Source organism: Silene latifolia, unplaced genomic scaffold (assembly GCF_048544455.1).
Source record: "Silene latifolia isolate original U9 population unplaced genomic scaffold, ASM4854445v1 chrun_scaffold_16, whole genome shotgun sequence".
Classification (NCBI taxonomy): Eukaryota; Viridiplantae; Streptophyta; class Magnoliopsida; order Caryophyllales; family Caryophyllaceae; genus Silene; species Silene latifolia.
In genome coordinates, this window is record NW_027413123.1 from 6,096,484 (window position 1) to 6,116,890 (window position 20,407).

Consider the following 20,407-nt stretch of genomic DNA (forward strand, 5'->3'; position numbering starts at 1 on the left):
CATCCGAGTGACGGAGATAAGTGGAAGCGTTTTGATAGGTTATATCCTAATTTTGCCGAGGAACTTTGCAATGTGAGACTTGGCTTGTGTCCGGATGGGTTTGACCCTTTTGGTCAGTTTGGTATAAAGTACTCGTGTTGGCCCGTAATGACCATGCCGTACAACTTACCTCCCTGGCTTTGTCTGAAAAGACAATTTATTTTCCTCTCTTTACTTATCCCCAGTCCTGATAACCCAAAAAACCATCTGGATGTTTATTTACAATCGTTGGTGGAAGTACTGAAGTATTTGTGGGAAGTTGGTGTAGAAACATTTGAAGTGTCGAAGAAGCAAAATTTCCAACTAAGAGCTTCATTGTTATGGACTATAAATGATTTTCCCGCATATGGTATGCTATTAGGATGGGCAACCAATGGGCGAAGGCATGTCCTTATTGCATGGATAGGAGTAAAGCATTTTATCTTCCTAATTCCAAATAAATAAGTTGGTTTGATTGTCATAGATGTTTCTTACCGGATGGACATATTCATAGAAAGAACAAGAAATCTTTCTTAAAAGGTAAGGAGGTGCGTGACAATGCTCCGGTTCGACTCCAAGGGGATGAGGTATGGGAGGCTGTACGTGATTTGCCATCAACTGTCGATGGGACTGAAGTAAAGTTTAAAGAGTTGAAAAAGAAAAAAAATGGTTGGTTTAAAAGAAGTATTTTTTAGGAGCTTCCCTACTGGAAAACAATGCTGATCAGACACAATTTGGATGTGATGCACATAGAGAAGAACTTCTTTGAGCTACTTATTCATACGATTATGGACGTAAAAGGAAAGACACGTGATGATATTAATTCAAGAATAGAATTGAAGAAATTTTGTGATCGTCCTAAACTTCATATTCGTAAGGATGGGGCTAAACCAAAAGCCATATTTGCTCTTGACAAAGCTCAAAGAAAGTTATTGTGCGATTGGATAGGAAACTTGAAGTTTCCCGATGGATATGCATCCGATTTGAGCCGTTGTGTTGATTTGAAGGAACTGAAGTTGAAAGGGTTGAAAAGTCATGATTGTCATGTTTTCATGGAGCGCTTATTACCCGTGGCTTTTAAAAATTTACTCCCGACTACTGTTTAAAATGCAGTTACAGAAATAAGTCAATTTTTTAGAGATTTATGTTCCTCCACGATATCAGTTGAGGACATGAGTCGTTTAGAAGAGCAAATTAAATACCATAAATTTTTTGTAAACTTGAGATGATATTTTCGCCTTCTTTTTTTAATTCGATGGAGCATCTACCTATCCATTTGCCATATGAAGCTAAAGTTGGTGGACCCGTCCAATATAGGTGGATGTATCCTTTCGAAAGGTTTCTTAATCATGCGAAGAAAAAAATTGGTAATAAAGCTCGTGTGGAAGGTTCTATATGCAATGCCTACCTAACGGAAGAGATTGCCAATTTTTGCTCTCTTTACTTTGAAAAACATATTGAGACCAAAGCAAAAAACTTGAATATTGATGAAGCGGATGAACTAGACACAAGTATACCCAAGTGTTTCCAAATGCAAGATGAAATAGGGTGTTCATCAGCTGGGGGAACTATTCTCAGTCGCCTTCTATGGTCGCCTTTGTCCTTGTTTGTTGTTGTGTCTATATGATATTTCACATTGATTTTAGACCAATATTTAGTAGAGTGGTAATATGTGGAGAAAAATGAAGATAGAAGAGAGAATGTGGGCTACATGTTTTGTTAATCATAAATGATAGACAAATAAGAAAGGGACTTGCTAAATCACGCGCACCAATTTACTCAATCTCGCGCATTTTTCTCCTTTATTCCGAGTATACGCCTCTCATTTCTCACCCCAATAAGAGAGAGAAACAAGAGAGAATTAAAACCAAAAAATGAGATGCCAGTATACACCCCAACCCCGCCACCAGCACCCTCCCCACCAGCCTCCTAGCGCCGCCGCCACCCCTCCACACCCTTAACCATGCGCCGATCATGTTTCCTGCACTCGACCCGTGCGCGTGCGTCTGCTACACTACCCATCGCCGCCGCCAAATCCCTCAATTTCACCATAACCCCTTGACTTCTAGTGTGTCAAGTTCACAATCGCTGCCGCAACTGACGTAAATCAATTGGTTCATTTATGTGCTAGTGGAGATAATGCCAACCATTATTCGTAAATCAATTGGTTCATTTATGTATTACTTGATGCTCCACTTGTCATTGCTTGATCTAATTGGATGATTGAAAAGATGATACGATGCAATGAGACTAGAGATTAGCAATAGAAAAAGAAAATTATGATTAGTGGAAGAGACATTAACTAGGTGGCCGGCGGTCAATCAACGATGACCACCGAAACCCTTAACCCTAGATCTGCTGGTGGATTGTTTCACGAAGTAGTGGAACAGATGTTAACTAGGTTGTCGGTGGTGCCAGGAGGGTGGCAGGGAGGGTACCGGTGGCGGGGATGAGGGTGGATACTGGCATCTCATTTTTTCTGGTTTTAATTCTCTCTTCTCTCTCTTAGTGGGGTGAGAATGATAGGGGTATACTCGAAATAAAGGGGAAAAATGCGCGGGATTGGGTAAATTAGTGCGCAGGATTTAGCAATTACGATAAGAAAAATGAGAAATCTCTGTGAATTTTCCGTTTTAGAAAATGTGGAAGGTATAAAACTAGAAAGTTTATTTTTTTCTCAAGGAAAAAACACTAAAAAGTTTAACTGATAACCCCCTAAACGGAAGATTCCGCTAATAATTTTCATTAGAACAAAAACACAATTTATGTTGTCCCTTCTTCTTCTTCTAAGAAAGACATTAAAACTCTTGCAAAAAAAATCTTTCTGTTTTATACTCCCTCCAATCCACACCAAACTCCCCACTTACTAAGTTTGGCCCATCCACACCAAACTCCCCATTTCTCTTTTTGGCAAAAAAGTTGACTAAATGATCCTTGTTAATACTATTAATTTACATCTTTGCCGTCACCTTTATCCTTACAATTGGACCCACCCACCCACCTAATATATTTACTAACCCTATTTACTACCTTAACCGACCCATTTAATACCCACCACCCCACCTAATCTTTCCCACCAAAAACCTTAATCCCCCAACTACCCCTACTTCTGGATCCTTCTCATTCAAACCACTTTCATCTCTCATCTCCCCCATCTGTCTATCTCTCTCATATCTTCATATCCCGTCTCTCTATCTCTTTAATCTCCTTCATTCATCATCGACATCTGTCTATCTTCATCTTCCTCCTTTGTCTTCAACTTCTGGCACCATGTCTTCGTCTCCTTTGGAAATGAAAGGAGAAAGATCCGACTGTTCTTTAACTTATCTTTATTGCTCACTGAATCATTTCAATCTGGGTAGTTATTGTTGTGATTATTATGCAATGATTGATGGTTCTTGTGTTGTTTCGCCTCCTCTCGTAACCTCGTGATCCTCATGTACGGTCTGTAAATGGGGCTTCTCGTTCTTCTGATCCATGGAAGGATTTTGATTCCAACTATCATTTTGTGGACTACGATCTTCCTGAGAACAATGAAATGTTCAAGATTTTGTGTCTTTGATGCCTGGTTTCCGTAGTTACTGGCCTGATTTCAAAGCGGATTGGTTGTGTTCTCATCCATAATCTCTTTTGTTTTATTTATTGTTTGTTTTTTTAAATTGTGATACCTGAATGTGCATGTCTTAATCTAGAATTGCTGAGGTTTTGAACTGCTCGTGTGTGTAGTTAGATCTGTTTTCCTCGCATGTTCTAGTTCTCTGCGTAATTGATGATGTACTGAACTGATGATGTCTGTGGTTAGATTTGATTTTTAGCATGCTGATCATTTGCATGTTATTCATCTTGTGTGAACCAATGATTTCGTTTGAGGGTTTGTCTTATTCTAAGTTTCCCTTAACCCCATATAGAAAAGAGAATTAAATGCCACCCCAGTCTATGATTGGTTAAGGAGGCACTAATTCACCAATTCAAGTCACCCCAATCAGTGATTGGTTAAGGAGGCATGAATTTGATTCATTTAAAAGCTCAGTGATGAGAGGGTTCCTCCCTGAGAGCTTTAGTGTTGCTGCCAACAATGATGACATGTTTTTATGTGACAGTTTTCAACCACTAGTAGTTAACATTTGAGCATTCATTAAATTATCATCAAACATAAAATTCAAATTACATTACATTAAAAAAAAAAGATGTTTAGGTAGTAAACAATGTCATCAGTTTCAACAATCTTTGATAATGTTTCCTACTTAAACACTTCATAAGAAAGGCAAAAGGTGCTTGTTGCATTAAAAAATGCTGATTGTCTTCTGGTGTTTCAGTTATGTTTTTCAATCAACCAAAAACTTGTCTTCTGTTATGTCATTCCTTCAACCAAAAACTTGTCTTCTGTTTTGTCATTCCTTTAACCAAAAACTTGTCTTATGATATGTCATTCTTCAGGTTTACATACCTATTCAATCATGATAATATCATCATAATATGCATCATCAAAATTTAGTTCATCATCAACAATAAGATCAAGTAAACCACCCCAACTAAAATCTTCATCATCATCATCATTTGGTTCATGAACATTTGCATTATCAACATTTGTATCATCACCACTTACATCATCACCATTTGCATCATCACCATTTGTTTCAGTTAGAATTAAATGTAGAATTCCCTCTCTTAGGTACTGTACTACAGCCCACTCTCCCTTTTCATCTAAGTAATCTAAGAACTCCCTCACTAAAGACACATCCACAGAGAGGTCTTTTGGTAGATTACCTTGTCTTAGTAGTGCTCCTTTTTTCATGTGAGGAATACTGAAATCATTGTGACCATTGCATTTAATTATTTCTACCATGACTCCTTGTAATGTTAAGAAGTTGAAGTTTAATTGCAAAGGAACATGATCAACATAAGCTTTCTGCATCCACTAGTCCCAGAACTGTAGTAGCTGCAATCTCATTCTGTAGTGTTTGTATAGCCTTGAAAAAAACCTAAATCATTGATATTCAAATCTGGACTATTTGGTGGTTGAAATACTAAGTGAATATTGAACCCGTCTGAGCCGGCAGCAGCTCTGAACTCTGCATCAAGGTCTGATATATGAGGCCTTGCATTATCTTGTTGAATGTATATATCCTTACTCATATTTGTTGGCCACTTAGCCTTAATTGCTGGAATTATGTTGTTGATAAGACAATTTTTGACAACTTGTTTGGTAATTGATTCAATAGGTTTTGTAACCAATGTTCCGGCTTCTCTGTTTTTTGCTTCTCCAAGCAGCAGGTTGTTCCTCTATGAAAGGGAACATCCCTATTTTGCCATCAAAGAGAAGTTCACCATCTTTTTCATATATTGGCCTACTTACGACTGACATGAACATAACCTTGGTTATGTATCTCTTTGATTGACATGATCGATTAGGAGGTACTTCATCACTAAGAATGTAAAAAGAGTCGGTTGTTTTGGTTATGTAAAACCATTTTTCATCAATATGGATTTGGTTTGACATGTCTTTAAACATGATTTTATTTGCTAGTATATCGACAAAAGTTGAGGTAAGAGAAAATAACAACCTTTGTAACTTGTTGGAATCATTCAAAGTTGGATGAATTGCATTGGTATGCTTTCGTAATTCACCTTTCTTCACCCACCGTTGGACAGTCTTTAGTTTCTTTGCAAGTTTGCTGATTGACCCTCTATTCTTCACTGACATACTCCTTATCATCTCCCTGTTTATAACAACTTTCGGTGCATTTGTGTTTCCCATCTTTAGACTTGTCAAGTGAATGGCATCTTCATTGGATATTTTCTCCTTCGCTCTAGTCCACCATAGCCATATTGTTTTGCGATCGACTCCCCATTTCACCGAAGCTTCTTTGATCTTGCCTTTGAAAGGGATCCCCTTAGAAGAATTGGCCAACAAGAAGTGGGCAATGGAGTCTCTTTGATTATTTGTTAGGTTTATTTTACCCATTTTTTCCTTGATTTGTAACAAATGTAAATAGAGAAAGACTGTAATTTTTTTTTGATGGTTTTATATTAATTTAGTAATGCTGTAATGTTGATGTAATGATTCTTGTAATTTGTGTCTATTTTCCCACCTATTTCTATGTATGGCGCCACTTTTAAACTTTTCACCAAAAGTTAAATTGGAGCCCAATTTCTCTCCATTTCCTAAAAAGAAATGGAGAGGCAAGTTCCTATGAATGGTTCGGATCGTATTTTGGCAACATCTAACGGTTATAAATTTACGCATAAAAATAAAGGAGAAATAAGAATGAAGGGGTAATTATTATTTAAATAAATTGTGAGAGGAAATGGAGAGAAAGGAAATGGAGAGGATCCATGTTGGTTAAATTGGTATAGCAGTGGGACCTCCCATTGATTTGCATTAGGGGAAACAAGTTGCTTTAATAAAGATTCTGTTTTAGCTTAATTGTACTTAGAATTTGTTTATGCAACTTCTGAATTTGTGGGGTTTTATTTTCACTACCCAATTTACCTTTGTTTTTTCAATGTTTCTTAAAACCTGTGAAAAGCTCTATGGGGAGTTTGGTGTGGATTGGGGGAAGTATTGATTATTACTCAATTAAAATTAAAATTTCAATTTGAACTATAACCCACCTCTCCAACAATTTTAAAATCGTTCAATCTCTATGTTTGTGATTCAAGCTTTCCCTTTTTTCCCACTAATCAAAATTCAATCTTTTTAAAAATTTTATATTATACTCTATATTTTTGCTTTAGTTGTAGTCTTTCTCTCTCCCGCTTTTACTTCAATAGCCAAATATTCTAAACCTTCAAACTCAAGTTGATCAAACCCCAATTCAATTTATAATCCAAAAACAAAATTTGTGGGTTTTTTAAAAAAAAAAATTAATTGAGCTAAAAGAGTAGTGCTTTTTATTGGTTAGTTTTGATTGGTTGTTTTTGTATAATACTTGGACCATTCATACAGTAAAGCCAATTATATGATGTAATTGAGAAGACTTGAGAACATTCATTCACACAATAAAATTAGCTTTATTTATGGTGACTTTTAAATTTGGAAGATTGATTTTGATGGGTTTTGCATAAAATGGGGTGTTTAGGGATAATCTGAGGAGAGAAGGTGAATTTAGTATGAGTGGGGAGTATAATAAGAGGGGGAATAAAAGAGGTGTTGACCCGAACCCGAACTCGGTCTCGAGAAAAGGGTCGATTACTGGAGAGTCGTTATCGTCACCGCTGTCGCTGCCGCTGCCACAGCAGTTGTTTATTGATGAAACGTTGTTGGTTGACCAAAAGTTGTTGTTTATCGGGTCTAAGATTGGGGAGGGAGCTCATGGCAAGGTTTATGAAGGGAGGTTAGATTTTTTCCTTTTTTTTTTTGTCTGATGGTTTTATAGGATTGTGGTTTTTGTATAGTTTCTTTGGATTTAATTAATTTTTTTTGGCTGTTTTACACTTTGGGTGTTCAAAGATGTTTGTTGATGTGGGTTTTCGTTGGTTGATGAGAATTAAAGCTTGTGTGTTATTTCGTTTTCAGGAGAAATTTTGTCAGGATTAGGCTGCTTCAACTGTTTTATAACTGTTTATGATTGTGTTTTTTTTTTTTTTTTTTACAACAACGATTATTTGGTTGGAAACTATTTGTTCAGATTGAAATTGCTACTGTTCTATTTATAACTGTTTTAACCTGTTTCGTTGTTCTTAGAAAACTCCATAAGTGTTTTGTCCAAGTATCGTTGTCAATAGAATAGTACTCGTAGTATGCATGTGTCTTCCGTCTTGAGTATAGATGCAGTATTTGCGTATCTGAACTGTAACTTAACTTATAACATCTACGTCGAGAAGTGGTAGGGAGTGAGGAGGTAGAGATATAAACTGTCACCTGGAATGCTACCTATTGAACATTTTTAATTTATTTTCTAGTACTCGTCTGTAACATGTTTATAGAGAGGACCAGTATTGGCTACCTTGATAGCATCCGGCTATCTTTATTAAACAAAATAAAGTCTATATGGTTCTTAAGTTGATTGTATATGATGAACTTGTTTCTTTAATAATGCTTTAGCCAGGGAAGTCGTATTGCTGTATTCTTTGAGGTGTTGTCCTGAACCTAATGCTGTATGTGCTTGATTGCAGATATCATGACAGGATTGTTGCTATTAAAGTTCTTAATCGCGGGAGTACCAGTGACGAAAGGGCTGTACTTGAAGATCGGTTTATACGGGAGGTTAACATGATGTCTAGAGTCAAACATGAAAACCTTGTCAAGGCAGGTCTTCTGAACCTAAAATTTTACTTGTTCGGTTCCTCACTTCCTCTTTTTCAATTTTAGCTCTAAGCCTCCGTTACTTCATGGAAAGGTTATATGTTAAGATTGTCCTTACATTCCCTTGTATGCTATATTCAAAATAGTTGATTTTGAGCTCATGCTCGCTAGTCTAGCATTGAAGTCATTGAGAGTGATACTCACTTGGGTTCAAAACCCCTTAGCATCAAAAGCTGCCCTTATGGCTCCTTTTGCAACAAGAAGAAAAGATGCTTCATAGTCCTTTTTTATATAAGTAGTTTTCTAATATTGAAGGTTGTATCTTGTTTCTTTTTTGTTTGCAGTTTATTGGAGCGTGCAAGGATCCTTTGATGGTTATAGTTGCGGAATTATTACCAGGGCTATCGTTGCGGAAGTATTTAAATAGTCTTCGGCCAAAGCAATTAGAACTGGATGTGGCATTGCGCTATGCTCTTGACATTGCAAAAGCCATGGCCTGTCTGCATGCAAATGGAATTATACACAGAGATCTAAAACCAGGTATTAGAGATTTAGAGGGCTATTTTTGTATTGTATACTTATGATTTGAAACTCGTAGTTGAATACTTGATACTGATCTGTGTAACGTACTTGAATCCGCCTACTTATATACAGAGTAGTTAGAATTTGCGCTGAATATACTGTGTTAGCATCTTCTTCAATTTCATTACTTTAAGTTGTTGTCTAGGTAATTTCAGATAGTAATATTTTCCTTAAATTCATAAGAAAAATATTTTACTTTCTTGTATATGCAATCTATTTGCTTCTTTAGCATTGGAATGCCATTCAATGAAACCACTCTTGTACCCCTCTTTGAGCTTATAATTACTGACTTTTTTTCAGATAATTTGCTGCTTACGGCTGATCACAAGTCTGTGAAGTTGGCAGATTTTGGTCTTGCAAGAGAAGAAACTCTAACTGAGATGATGACAGCTGAAACCGGGACATACCGTTGGATGGCCCCTGAGGTTGGTTTATATTGTTGGAGCTCTAATTTAGATCTTGTTTGACGTAGACTGCTAACTTAGTTAACATTCTTACAACATTTTAAGGAGTGCTGTTCGGATTGCTACATTAGTTAACATGCGACTGCTAATTTAGGTCTTGTTTGATGATATCTGCTAACCTGATTAACAAATGCAGGACATTTTAACGAATGATATTCAGATTATAGAACATTTAGTACCATGTGGATCATACTTCGCATTACATGTATTCTTTCATAGTCGCAGGTTCGTAGACAATCATATGGCATGTTACTGTGTCAGAACTCCTCTATTGTTGCTGGCGGCCGTGTGACTTATAGGAAAGACAGAATAATTAGAGTCTGTTATGCTTGAGGTGTAAGTGATTTGAAAGAATTGTTAGATTAGGGGCAGCCCGGTGCACGATGGTGTCCCCGCTAGGCGAGGGTCCGGGGAAGGGTCCCACCACAAGGGTGTAATTGGGGCAAGCCTTCCCTTGCCATTTTGGCAAGAGGCCGCTCCAAGGACTTGAACCCGTGACCTCACGGTCACAAAGCAACGCCTTAGCCGGTGCGCAAAGGCTCCCCTTCCAAAGAATTGTTAGATTGACTTAACAAAATGATACATGTTGAGATGTTATTGTCATATGCAACTATGTAAGATTTATGAATTTGTTGTATTTTGTCGTTGAGGTGGTGTGCTTAAATAAGACGAAGTAAGAAGCCAAAATTCCTGCTAATATATATGTGCTTTCTGGTTTTGTTTTCTTCGCAGTTGTATAGCACTGTCACTTTGCGGCAAGGAGAGAAGAAGCATTATAACAACAAGGTAGATGTGTACAGTTTTGGCATTGTGTTTTGGGAATTATTGACAAATCGTATGCCTTTTGAAGGCATGTCCAATTTACAAGCTGCATATGCTGCAGCGTTTAAGGTGCGTAGACTTATGTCGCTTTTTCTACATTCGCTTCTTTTGCTAATTCACATTTGCCTAAAAATTTGATGCTTCCACTAAGTCTGCTTTAAAATGGTCTTGCAATAATTATGATCATACCACCAAATACTCATTTACCCGATTACACTTGATGAGAACTGGTGTCCGGCTGACAGTAAACAAGACTTGGTGATTCTTGAGATGGCAAGTGCCTGTCCCTTTGGTGGCACTATGAGACTGGTCGTTGCTGGTATAGGCATGGAAAAACACAGATTTACCAAATACCTATAGCCTCTCGGGATGGTAGTTGGTACTTGTGGATAAATGATGCTCAAATTTTTAAGTTTTTAACAGTTATTGTGTATTGAATTGCAGCAAGATAGGCCAATTATCCCAGATGATGTACCCCCAGATCTCGTATTTATCATACAATCTTGTTGGGTTGAAGACCCTAACTTGCGGCCTAGCTTCAGCCAGATTATTCGCATGCTCAATGTTTTCCTGTATACACTCGCACCGCCACCACCACCACCACCACCTGTCCCACCACAGAAGCCTACGTCTGACGACAATCAAACTGGTTCACCGAGTAATAATGCAATTATAGAGTTCTCAGTGCGTGCAAGGGGTAAATTTTCTTTTATCCGTCAACTTTTTACCGCTACTAAGAGGACGAGAAACTTACAATGACAAATTGACTATATGACATGGTATACTTTTCTAGTCGACCAATAGCAAGCGAAAGGCATGCTGTGAGGATGGCATTTTTTTTCCTTTTTTTTATTACTCAAGCTGTGTAATATCTTATACTCCCTCCAATTTCATTTATTGTTCCCCTTTCTTTTTGGCATAAGAAATAAGAGAATCAATTTGGACCACACAATACACATGACCCCACATCAAATTGATTTTGGACCACACAAAGTTGTCCAAAAAAGGAAATAGGGAACAATAAGGAAAATGGATGGAAAGGGAAAGAGGAACAATAAATGAAATTGGAGGGAGTAATTAGCTTGTTGTTAGAAATCCAAGGGTAGGAAATAGAAAATCAGGATGAGAAAATGTCAAAGTAAATAGCAAGTAGTAGGAAACATGTTTGGAAATACACAAGCTGTCAATAATATAACATGGATGGATGTATGAGTTCACATCCTTGTAAAGAAATTTATACAAATACTGTGTTGCTTTTTGTGTGTTGAATCACTAGAATTGATGAAAATGGTGTGATGTGTTGTATTTAGTTTCTGGCTATGTAGGGTGGCATTGTTGCAATTGATCTAATTGCAACAGTTTGGTTACATTTGTTTTCGGTTTCTGCGAGAGAAGTTTCGAATAAATGTAAGATAAATATGATGAATCATTTAGAGTTTTTTCTAATAATCATTGCCCAAGTAAATTGATACTTAGTATGAGCAAACTTAAACTATGTTAACTAGATAAATGTTGACAACAATTGGTTCATCATGTATATTACGGAGTAATTTTGAACGAGTTTTAACCGTTTAAGGTATGTCGGGTTTAGTTGGGTCATTCACTCATTATCATTATCAAAAGAGAACATCTTCAACCGATTTTAGAAATAAGATAGAAAGAGTGGGATAACTTGTGCCTTTGCTTCTAAACATAATGTGGCAAGTTGTGCGATAATTCATGCCCGAAATTTACTCATTGTCTACCTAGTGAAATAGCAACAATAATATCACAAGTATCTTAACATAGCTAAATGAGGACGAAGTAACACAAATAGTGTTGTTGTGTAACATAGTAGTACTATCATTAACCCTCAATAGAGGTCTCTGTCTCTTTTGCATTCAGGAGGAACTTTGGCGGATCTCACTGTATCCTTACAGTAGTTATAGATGGTGAATTTGGTGCGAACCCACCTGAGTCTCCTGTATTGATACCTATCAAGGTCTTGATACTCTTTCTGGTCCCACCACCTCTTTCCTTGAGTTGCACAGTACTTGGCCTCCACTGACGCCTCACATCCGTCGATATGGAACCCTCGGTAAGACGCCACAAATGGTGCTTTGGACCAATCTGTCTTCTCTAGCCCGCCTCTTGTGGCCCAATCGTCAGCATTCCATAGACTTGAGTATAACTTCATAGGCTGGTTGAAGGGGAATTTCACCCCTAGATCCTTGCAGTTCTTGAACACCCTTATTGGTACGTCGTCCACAAAGAATCTATAGAGCATCAAGTGAAACATCAAGACCACATTTTTAGCATAATAATATAGTCTTCCTAAACCAGTAAACCTGCTACGTCGTCCACACTCCACAGTATCTATAGAGCATGAATTTAAACATCGAGATGACACTTTTAGCATAGTAATGCCAGGGTAATTTCACCCCCTCATAGCTTCCTACAACAATGTAGCTAGGAAAGTCCCTAGGTATTGGTAACTTATGACGTGGGTTACATAAATTGTCTAATGCTTAATTCAGTGAAGATTTTCATTATGCCATAAACCGATATTTGACTATCATACATATTCCATGAATACACTCTATTTCGACATAAAGTAGTTAGCATTTGTATGGCCAACCAGACTAAATATTCCATACCATCTGGACCACAATAATTCATACCGCCTACAACGATGTTATCCAAGTGATCAAAAATACACCCATACTCGAGCGGTTTACTTAAGAATATAAGAAATGCAGATAGTGAGATAGCTAGTAAATCTTTATTCTATCAAAATATCAAAATGCAAAGAATAAACAATAGTAGAAAGAATAAGAATCTTAAGAGCGAAACTTACACAATCTGATAAAGATTCCAGAGTACAGAATAAGAGTGATAATCCTTGGTAGGATCAAACCAAAGATAGATTCTTTGTTCTCTGTCCCCCTTTCCTCCTGTGAACACATTGGTCTGTAATATGTAGGGCTGTCCGGTTCTATTCCCCAAGAACTCGAAATCTATTTCGTCGTGCTCTGAGTTTTGAGACGATAGCTAATAAAACACACTATTAGACGATAATCAACAAATTTCAGTCGGTAGAATATGCATGCATATATAGCATTAGAATCATCTTCGTCTTTCTTATTAATAGTTCATATTCAATGACGAAGCTTTGTTATATTGGGTTTTGGGAGGCTCGGACCTCTGCTGGCTGTCTATATTCAAGCAATGTGAAATGAAACAGAAGAGTGAAAAACAAGTATTTACATATTTTGTAGGCACAACTGGAACCCTTTAAATTAGTTACATGGAGTAATATGAAGCAGCACTACCCTTGAAATCTCAAGCTTAAAAGAGCAAAACAGGACACACAAGGGGAGGTAACATTCATAATGGAAACGTCGTTTTAAGAGGGAACAGGGCAATTAGTACTCACATAGAAAGCGGTCACGGTCCCAGCCGAATCCCCAGGCACCATCTTGATACGCATGCTAAAGTGACCGAACAGATACGAACCCTTAGACTGAAAGCCCGTCCCTGCCATATGTCGAGTAATATGTATGGTTAGTGTTGAGGATATTCAAGTATCCAATGGATTATGTAGGAGTGTAGGACATAAAGAATGGTATAAGATTGGCAAAGGTCTAAGTATAGAAGATAGCCGATTGTGCATACACAAATTGTACTCAGCATCAATCGGTCAAATAAGGGGAAAAACCTCTCTAAATAGAAAACCTAATTAATTCCGCCTCCCCTTTTCACCTTATCTCGCCAGCGGCCTCACCTAATCCCCACAGGTCGTCGGCGAGAGTCTCATTTCCTCTCCCAAAATCGAATTAATTGTATATCGGTTAGTTGTTGTGGCGGTCTCGCTAGCTCCAGCAACCTTTGGTTTCTCCGAGTCCTGTGGAGAATTTTCTGTCGTCCGGGGTTGCACGGAGGTACTACCTTGACCTGGTAACTTTTTCTTCACTTGTGGTTTCTACCAATTACTTGGCCTCTGCTTTTTGTTGGTTTCCCTTCATCCACATAGTTGCTGGTCTATAGTGGTTTATTGTGTGGTTTTGTGGTTTATTGTGTGGTTTTGTGACACTCGTTTTCCTTGAATCGCCTTCCATCTCATGGAACCCGCTTCTGCCGTAGAAGAATTTTTTGAGTTGTTTACAGTTGTTCACAATTGTAATGGGTTGTCGGATATTAATGATGAGTTCGAGAACTTCGCTGACAATATGGATTGTCCTACACTTCACAAGATTCATATCCTTAAAGATTAGGTAATGGCCTATTCAAACAGCACCAATACATCCATGCTGGTGATTGCTACAATTATGCGTGTCGGCTCTTGTGTTTTGCTTTCAATGAATTGTCTAAGTTGGAATCAAATTCTGTTTTAAACCTTGCCATCTCATTATGCTTGAATTTAGCAGCCCGTGCCATTAAATTACAAGCGTTTGATGGGGCATTGATCTTCTGCTCTATGGTACTGCAATTTTTCCCTCATAATGCTAAAGCTCTTTTTCGTAACGCCGTTGCTCTTAAGGGTTTAAAAAGACTCCCGGAGGCACTGAGTTCTTTAGAGGCAGCGGCTTCCGTTGAACCTCGAAATAAAGACATAATAAAAGAGCTGAATGATGTTAGGAATATACAAGTGATTAACTTGAATGGTAAGCGGGTTATGGAGAAGTCTTTGGATTTTGATGTTAGAAAGGGTAAACGGTCAGCTCCTTCCCAACCGGTCCTGGAAGTTGGGGTGGTAGGATCGATTATTAAGGATGGAAGTTCTTTCTTCGAAAATAATGGGTGAAGCCTCTTGTAGTGCTTTGAACTTGGATGCAGGTTGTGTTCAAGACGGTCCTGGCACTATTTCAAACGTAAGCATGGATCACGACACCGGAAGTAAGACTCACTCACCTACGTTAGCTCATAGTGATTGTAACTCCAAGTCATCTTTGGATTATATGGAATTGGGTAGTACACATATTCATCAGTTTGACCCCCTTGGCATGAATAAAAAAGTTGAGAGTGAATGCATCCCCTCGTTTACCTTTACCCCGTGTTCTTCAAAATTCAGCTTCACTAATAAAAAGCAAATCCACAAAAAATTGGTTCTCTCGTGCAAAGATTACCAGACCTTAGTTTTAGGGAGTTTTAGGGAAAAAGCTGCAATTTATTCATAAAAATTCTGGGGCTTTCATGACGGTTCGGCCCCTCTCCAATGAAACTTCTATCTTGACGGGAACTCCCCGTGAAATTTCTTCACGGGAAGCAGTAGTTCCCACATCCATGGACATTGCACTAGCTGAAAAAATGAAAAGCTATGTTGATGAGGAGGTGAATCCTCCTGACGTTATGCAACCATGCTTGTCATCCGAGATGATTTTAGACTATAGCAGCAAGGTTAGCGAGGTTTCTATGGCTGATTGTCAGTTTGTTTTCTCAGCCACAAAGGTGCTCTCAAGCAAGCGATGTAGCCAATTGGATCGTCCTTTTAGCCGCCAATGTACAAGCCATGCTCGTGATAGAACTAAGTCTAAGGATACTAATAGCATTGTTTTGTGTCGGTCTAAGAGGGTGATTTTATCACCCTCATGTCTTTTAATATGGGTCGTTTGGTACACTTTTCCTAACAATTGGCAATTGGTTATATGGTGGTAACTTGTGCATTTTTACTCGGTTGGGCACTCAATCCTTAATGCATGGAACCCGAGCGTGATAGAGCACCTTTCAAAGGTCAAGACAAGGCACAAGAAGATCACTTGTAACTTAGGAAACAAGTTGGGAGAAGTAGGAATGAAGACTAGAAGAAATGAAGGCAATTGAAGAGGTCTAGCTAGTGGAAAATAGAAATCCCAAAATGCGAGCCGGTCGCACTGACTGCAAAAAAGTCTTGTGCAGTGCGCACCATCATAAGTCGACAGTGCTTTGCGGGTTTTTCTAATCTCGTTTGTGGGCTTCTTAAGTGGAAATTTTTCTAGGTTTTCGTGAAGCCCTATATATACCCGAGAAGTTTGAAGACCTGGGATTATCACCTACCATCATATCATCTCTTCTAATCTCATTCTTAGGGTTTAATCTTGTAATAATTTAGAAGACTATTTGGATGCAAAGTTGTAATCTTTCTCTATTTCTTTGGGTTTTGAAGACTATGGAAGGCTAAATCCTTCCCTACTTGGTGTAATCCATTGCAAGTTTCCATCTTTCTCATTGTATTGACTCCTTAATCTCTACTCTTTCATTTGTTTCAATTTCTAAGTTCTAATGACATGATGAATGTTTTGTTGTGAGAAGTAATTACCCTTGCCTCTTTTTCATTCATCTATTGCTTGTTGTTGCAAAGTTGCTTGCTTTTGTAATAACTTGTTGAAGCATCTCATGATTGTTGTTAATTGTATCATAGGATTTGTTGGTTTAAACATATCTTTGTGATATCCCATTTACTTTCCTCTTGGTTTTGTTCTTCATGCTCTTGGTTACAATTCTTACATGGTTTAATGTTAGAATTTGTAGTTGAAGTAGGATTATCATTGTTGGCTTAGATAGTGGTAATCACATGCTTGAGGATTGTTGTTCGGTAAATGAAAACTAAAGAGAAAAGAGTCTTGCTTTGAGAAAAGTTGGAACTTGTAGGATTGCACCAAGTTCTCTTAATTATTGAATCATCTTACTCACCAAGTGTTTGTTATATTGCTTGTTAGAATAGGATTGCAAATTTCACTTTGTTTCATGTCACAAATCAACTCTAAAACCCCCCTTTTTATGTCTCTCTATTGTTTGCCATTGTAAATAACCATTGTTTGTCTATAGCTTTGTCATTAGTAATCAATAGTTTACAATTCAAGTACTTGGCTTAAAAGACCTTCTCTTGGGTTCGACCCTTACTTGCACTATATTACTTTATCATTTAGAGTAGTCTAGAGTATAGTTTGGCTTATAAATTGTTAATTTGGTACGCTAATTCTAGTATTTTAACGACCTAGTTTATTGCTTATCAGATACCTCACTAATGACAGTTAGATGTTCATCTGTTTTTTGCAGGTTTAGGCCGAGGACCCTGGAGATTATCATGTGCTCTAAAAGGAAAGACGAATGTTCAATCCATTTCGACACCCTTTACCATCCCCCACGGAAGACGCGCCGTCTATGTGTTCAGTCTGTGTGTAATAGTAGTTACTTTAGTTGGTTATCTTCTAGTTGATGGGCTTCTAATGCCCCCCGGTTTGTAGTGTAACTAGTGTATGTAATCGGATTTTGTAGCCTCGTTTTCTATATAATAGTACATCGTTGTCAAAAAAAAAAAAAATTGTACTCAGCTGAGTTTTGAGGTACATGGTACAGTACAACATTTTGGCATGTCAAAAAACACGGACGACATAACACATTGAATTCTCGACATCGTCTTAAATTGTTTATAGAGGTCAATGACAATAACCCAACTTAGTGGTTACGAGTACATTTTAGTTATAGGTTCATTATTCAGCTTGGAGTCAAACTAATCAATCAAACTGCAAAGTCTGTCCAACATTTATTTGAAATCAATTTACATCATAAATATCCACAACTACTCAATTGTTCAAAATATTTCATTTTGTTTTATTTATCCTCATCTTATTCTTCACAAATTTCTACATTAAATATAGCAATTCTAAATGAAGAAATTCTTGTATGATTATAATAGTAGTTTTTTCACACAACATCTCTCACCATCATCATTTTCCACCATATGTTACAAAAACAATATTTACAGTAAAACAGCTAAAGATTTAAAAAAGGCAGAGTAAATAGAAGCAATAATTTAAATATTAACACCCAACATTTCTAGTGTAAAATTTTACTCCCTCCATCCCGGTCATTTGTTCTGATTTTGGTACAAAGACCAAGGAAAGTGAAGATGGTCAATTGCTAAATGACAAGTGGATCAATTTGTGTGATTGATCAAAATACTCATCAAATTCATTCTTAAAATAGAAAGGACAACAATTAACTAAGATACCCAAAAATAAAATAGGACAACAAATGACCGAGACAGAGGGAGTAATACACATTACTAATGTTATTGAACAGAAGAATGTTATTATTGTTATATTAGTGACTAATGAAAAAGCCACTACCAAAAAGGAAAACGGGATAGCATCTACTCACATTAGATTATTTTTTACTTTATTAATGTTAACAGTGTAAAACTTAGTACAAGGCGAGAGTAAAAGTAGATCTAAAATGAAGAAATGGAAGCAAGTAGAGAAGAAGCATATACCAGTGTAGTTGTCAAGCATAAGTTGAATATCAGAGCCACCATTAGAGTACTTGATATGGTCAAAAGCCCATGTTGGTATATAATTTCTTCCAAATGGTACGTCCACTGGCTTCTTAGGGGCTGCTCCCATTACTCCACTTACTATACACATTAGTAGTATAATCGTCATCTTTTCATTACATCCTCTCATTTTTCCCTGCAATTAATTACCCAGTAAATAACTAGTTTCAATTCTATCGAACCAACTCAATCCAAAACCTAACCCAATGTATAATACAACAAAATCTTATCAAATCTTGATGCACATTATCTACTACCAGTATATAATATAATATATATAATTATAATTATAATTATAAAGGCTGCTATTTATTTAAACGGTTTTAAATACCCCATTATCCAAAAACTATAGTACAAAACCCTTGTATAATATGAGAAACTGATCCAACATACGACCACTAGACCAAAACCTCATCGACCAATATTACCCCGCCCAACACCACCACAAAATACACTACACAACCACATTATATAAACATACATCTACAGATTCTAGCTACAATGTTGGAACAACATAATATATGAGACCAATAATGTAAGGAAGAATATGATAAAATTACAGCATAGGAATTACCTCGAAGGAAATGCAATGATAATAAAGAGAGAGAGAGATGAAGGGATAGAGTGAAGAATTATTATAATAAGTGTGTGGTGTGGTGTCCGCTTTATACAGGCGTGAATTTGAACATTAGTGCAGTGACTTGGAATATAGCTACTGTCTTGTGCTTCGTGCACTGGTCTACTGTGTTGCACCTCTTTTTAACCTTGTATTCCTCCACCGTAATTTGCTCCATTATTGTTGACTATCTAACCTTGATCTTCTAACACGTTAAAATAACCGTCTCACATTACAAGACAGTCTTATTTTATTATGGCGGATATCATTGATTGTCTAAATATTCCAATAATCTTAACTAGTTTTAAACCACAAATACTATTCATACAACTCGTTGTTGTACAACCATAACAAATCTAACTGAGCTTATATACATTTTTTTTTTAAACTTTTATAAGTTTTTATTTATATTTTAATTCTTTGATGTTTGATAGAGTCAAACTTGTCGAGTCAATAAGGCATTCTTAGTCCTAATTTGGTTTTACTTAAGGGTCTTTTGTCGGTATAATGAACAAGTCTTCCCATCCCATTAGTTTTTGTGTTTAACGTGTTTTAATGCATATATGGAGCAAGGTTTTGAGAAGAGAGTTCGGAGTCCCGAGCAAGTACCTATAACCACACCCCGGAACAAGCAATCAATGAAGGCAGACTCCAAACGAGCTAGCATAGAAGTTGTCACTCCTTGATGAACGAGTACGAAAGACAAGTGGTGAAAGAAGTTAAACGAGAAGAAGAATAGGGAGCGGAGATCAGCCTAGGACGCAGCCTGCGCCTTATGATGCAGGCCTGCGTTCTCCTCAGCTTTCGAAAGTTGATCACCCGTCTTAAGCCATCTCGTGAAACCCAAAGGAGGTTTAACCTAGAAAGGAGTGCAGTCATATATATATTTCATTGTATGAAGACCTAGTTTATGATACCATTATTGAATAATCATAAACTTGTATGTTGAGTAAGAACTTGGTATTTGGAAGGCAAAGTTGTAATCTTTGGCTTGGGTTTATGTCAATCTTTCCATCAATCTTAGATTCATCTATGGTTATGGAAGGCTAGACCTTTTCCTTGGTGTAATTTGAATTGGTAGACACTACTTTTCTTAAGCTTTGTAAGAATCTTTTAATCTTTTCTCAATAATTATTGCATATTCCTTGAATTTCATGTTTATGTTGGATGTTATTGTGTTAGGAGTAATTAACCTGCATGTTATTCATTCTACTATTGCAATCCTTGTAGCAAGCTTGTATCTTTATGAATTTGGTTTAAAGTTTGTATCTTTGTGAGTGGAATTTGCAAGTTAGTTCTTGGTTAGTTGGATTAAGCCTCCTGAATGATTAATCTTGACTTCTTTTGTTTGGAATTGATCTTAATGC

General features: G+C 37.1%; 3 protein-coding genes across 5 annotated transcripts; 1 reads left to right on the forward strand and 2 right to left on the reverse strand.

Moving 5' to 3' along the window:
* Positions 1–5,233: 5,233 nt before the first annotated feature.
* On the reverse strand, positions 5,234–5,983 carry LOC141637225 (uncharacterized). The gene has a single exon (XM_074446788.1). The coding sequence runs from the start codon at positions 5,981–5,983 to the stop codon at positions 5,234–5,236; it is 750 nt and encodes a 249-aa protein (XP_074302889.1).
* A 788-nt stretch (positions 5,984–6,771) lies between these two features.
* On the forward strand, positions 6,772–17,430 carry LOC141637270 (serine/threonine-protein kinase STY13-like). 3 transcript variants are annotated; one of them, XM_074446829.1, is made up of 7 exons: positions 6,777–7,355; positions 8,137–8,269; positions 8,611–8,806; positions 9,149–9,273; positions 10,045–10,203; positions 10,579–10,831; positions 17,149–17,430. In XM_074446829.1, exons 1-7 carry the CDS (start codon positions 7,132–7,134, stop codon positions 17,334–17,336), a joined length of 1,278 nt encoding a protein of 425 aa, XP_074302930.1. In that variant the 5' UTR covers positions 6,777–7,131; the 3' UTR covers positions 17,337–17,430. The 3 variants fall into 3 exon arrangements, with proteins under 3 accessions (XP_074302932.1, XP_074302930.1, XP_074302931.1); XM_074446830.1 differs by having other exon boundaries at positions 6,834–7,355; positions 10,045–10,098; XM_074446831.1 differs by lacking the exon at positions 17,149–17,430 and having other exon boundaries at positions 6,772–7,355; positions 10,579–11,443.
* LOC141637271 (xyloglucan endotransglucosylase protein 2-like) lies at positions 11,775–19,204 on the reverse strand. Its single transcript, XM_074446832.1, has 5 exons — positions 18,999–19,204; positions 18,365–18,560; positions 13,550–13,650; positions 12,971–13,164; positions 11,775–12,389 (listed from the first exon to the last, which is right to left on the reverse strand). Exons 2-5 carry the CDS (start codon positions 18,552–18,554, stop codon positions 11,987–11,989), a joined length of 888 nt encoding a protein of 295 aa, XP_074302933.1. The 5' UTR covers positions 18,555–18,560; positions 18,999–19,204; the 3' UTR covers positions 11,775–11,986.
* Positions 19,205–20,407: the final 1,203 nt, after the last annotated feature.

Excerpts from the sequence above, each read along its gene's own strand:
- LOC141637225 (XM_074446788.1), bottom strand. The coding sequence starts at position 5,983 with ATGGGTAAAATAAACCTAACAAATAATCAAAGAGACTCCATTGCCCAC.
- LOC141637271 (XM_074446832.1), bottom strand. The coding sequence starts at position 18,554 with ATGAGAGGATGTAATGAAAAGATGACGATTATACTACTAATGTGTATA. Across the intron at positions 13,651-18,364 it reads TATGCTTGACAACTACACTG|GGACGGGCTTTCAGTCTAAG; the intron begins GTATATGCTTCT and ends GACATATGGCAG. Across the intron at positions 12,390-12,970 it reads TGGAATCTTTATCAGATTGT|ATTCTTTGTGGACGACGTAC; the intron begins GTAAGTTTCGCT and ends GATGCTCTATAG.
- LOC141637270 (XM_074446829.1), top strand. The coding sequence starts at position 7,132 with ATGAGTGGGGAGTATAATAAGAGGGGGAATAAAAGAGGTGTTGACCCG. Across the intron at positions 10,204-10,578 it reads CATATGCTGCAGCGTTTAAG|CAAGATAGGCCAATTATCCC; the intron begins GTGCGTAGACTT and ends ATTGAATTGCAG. Across the intron at positions 10,832-17,148 it reads GTTCTCAGTGCGTGCAAGGG|GTTTAGGCCGAGGACCCTGG; the intron begins GTAAATTTTCTT and ends TGTTTTTTGCAG.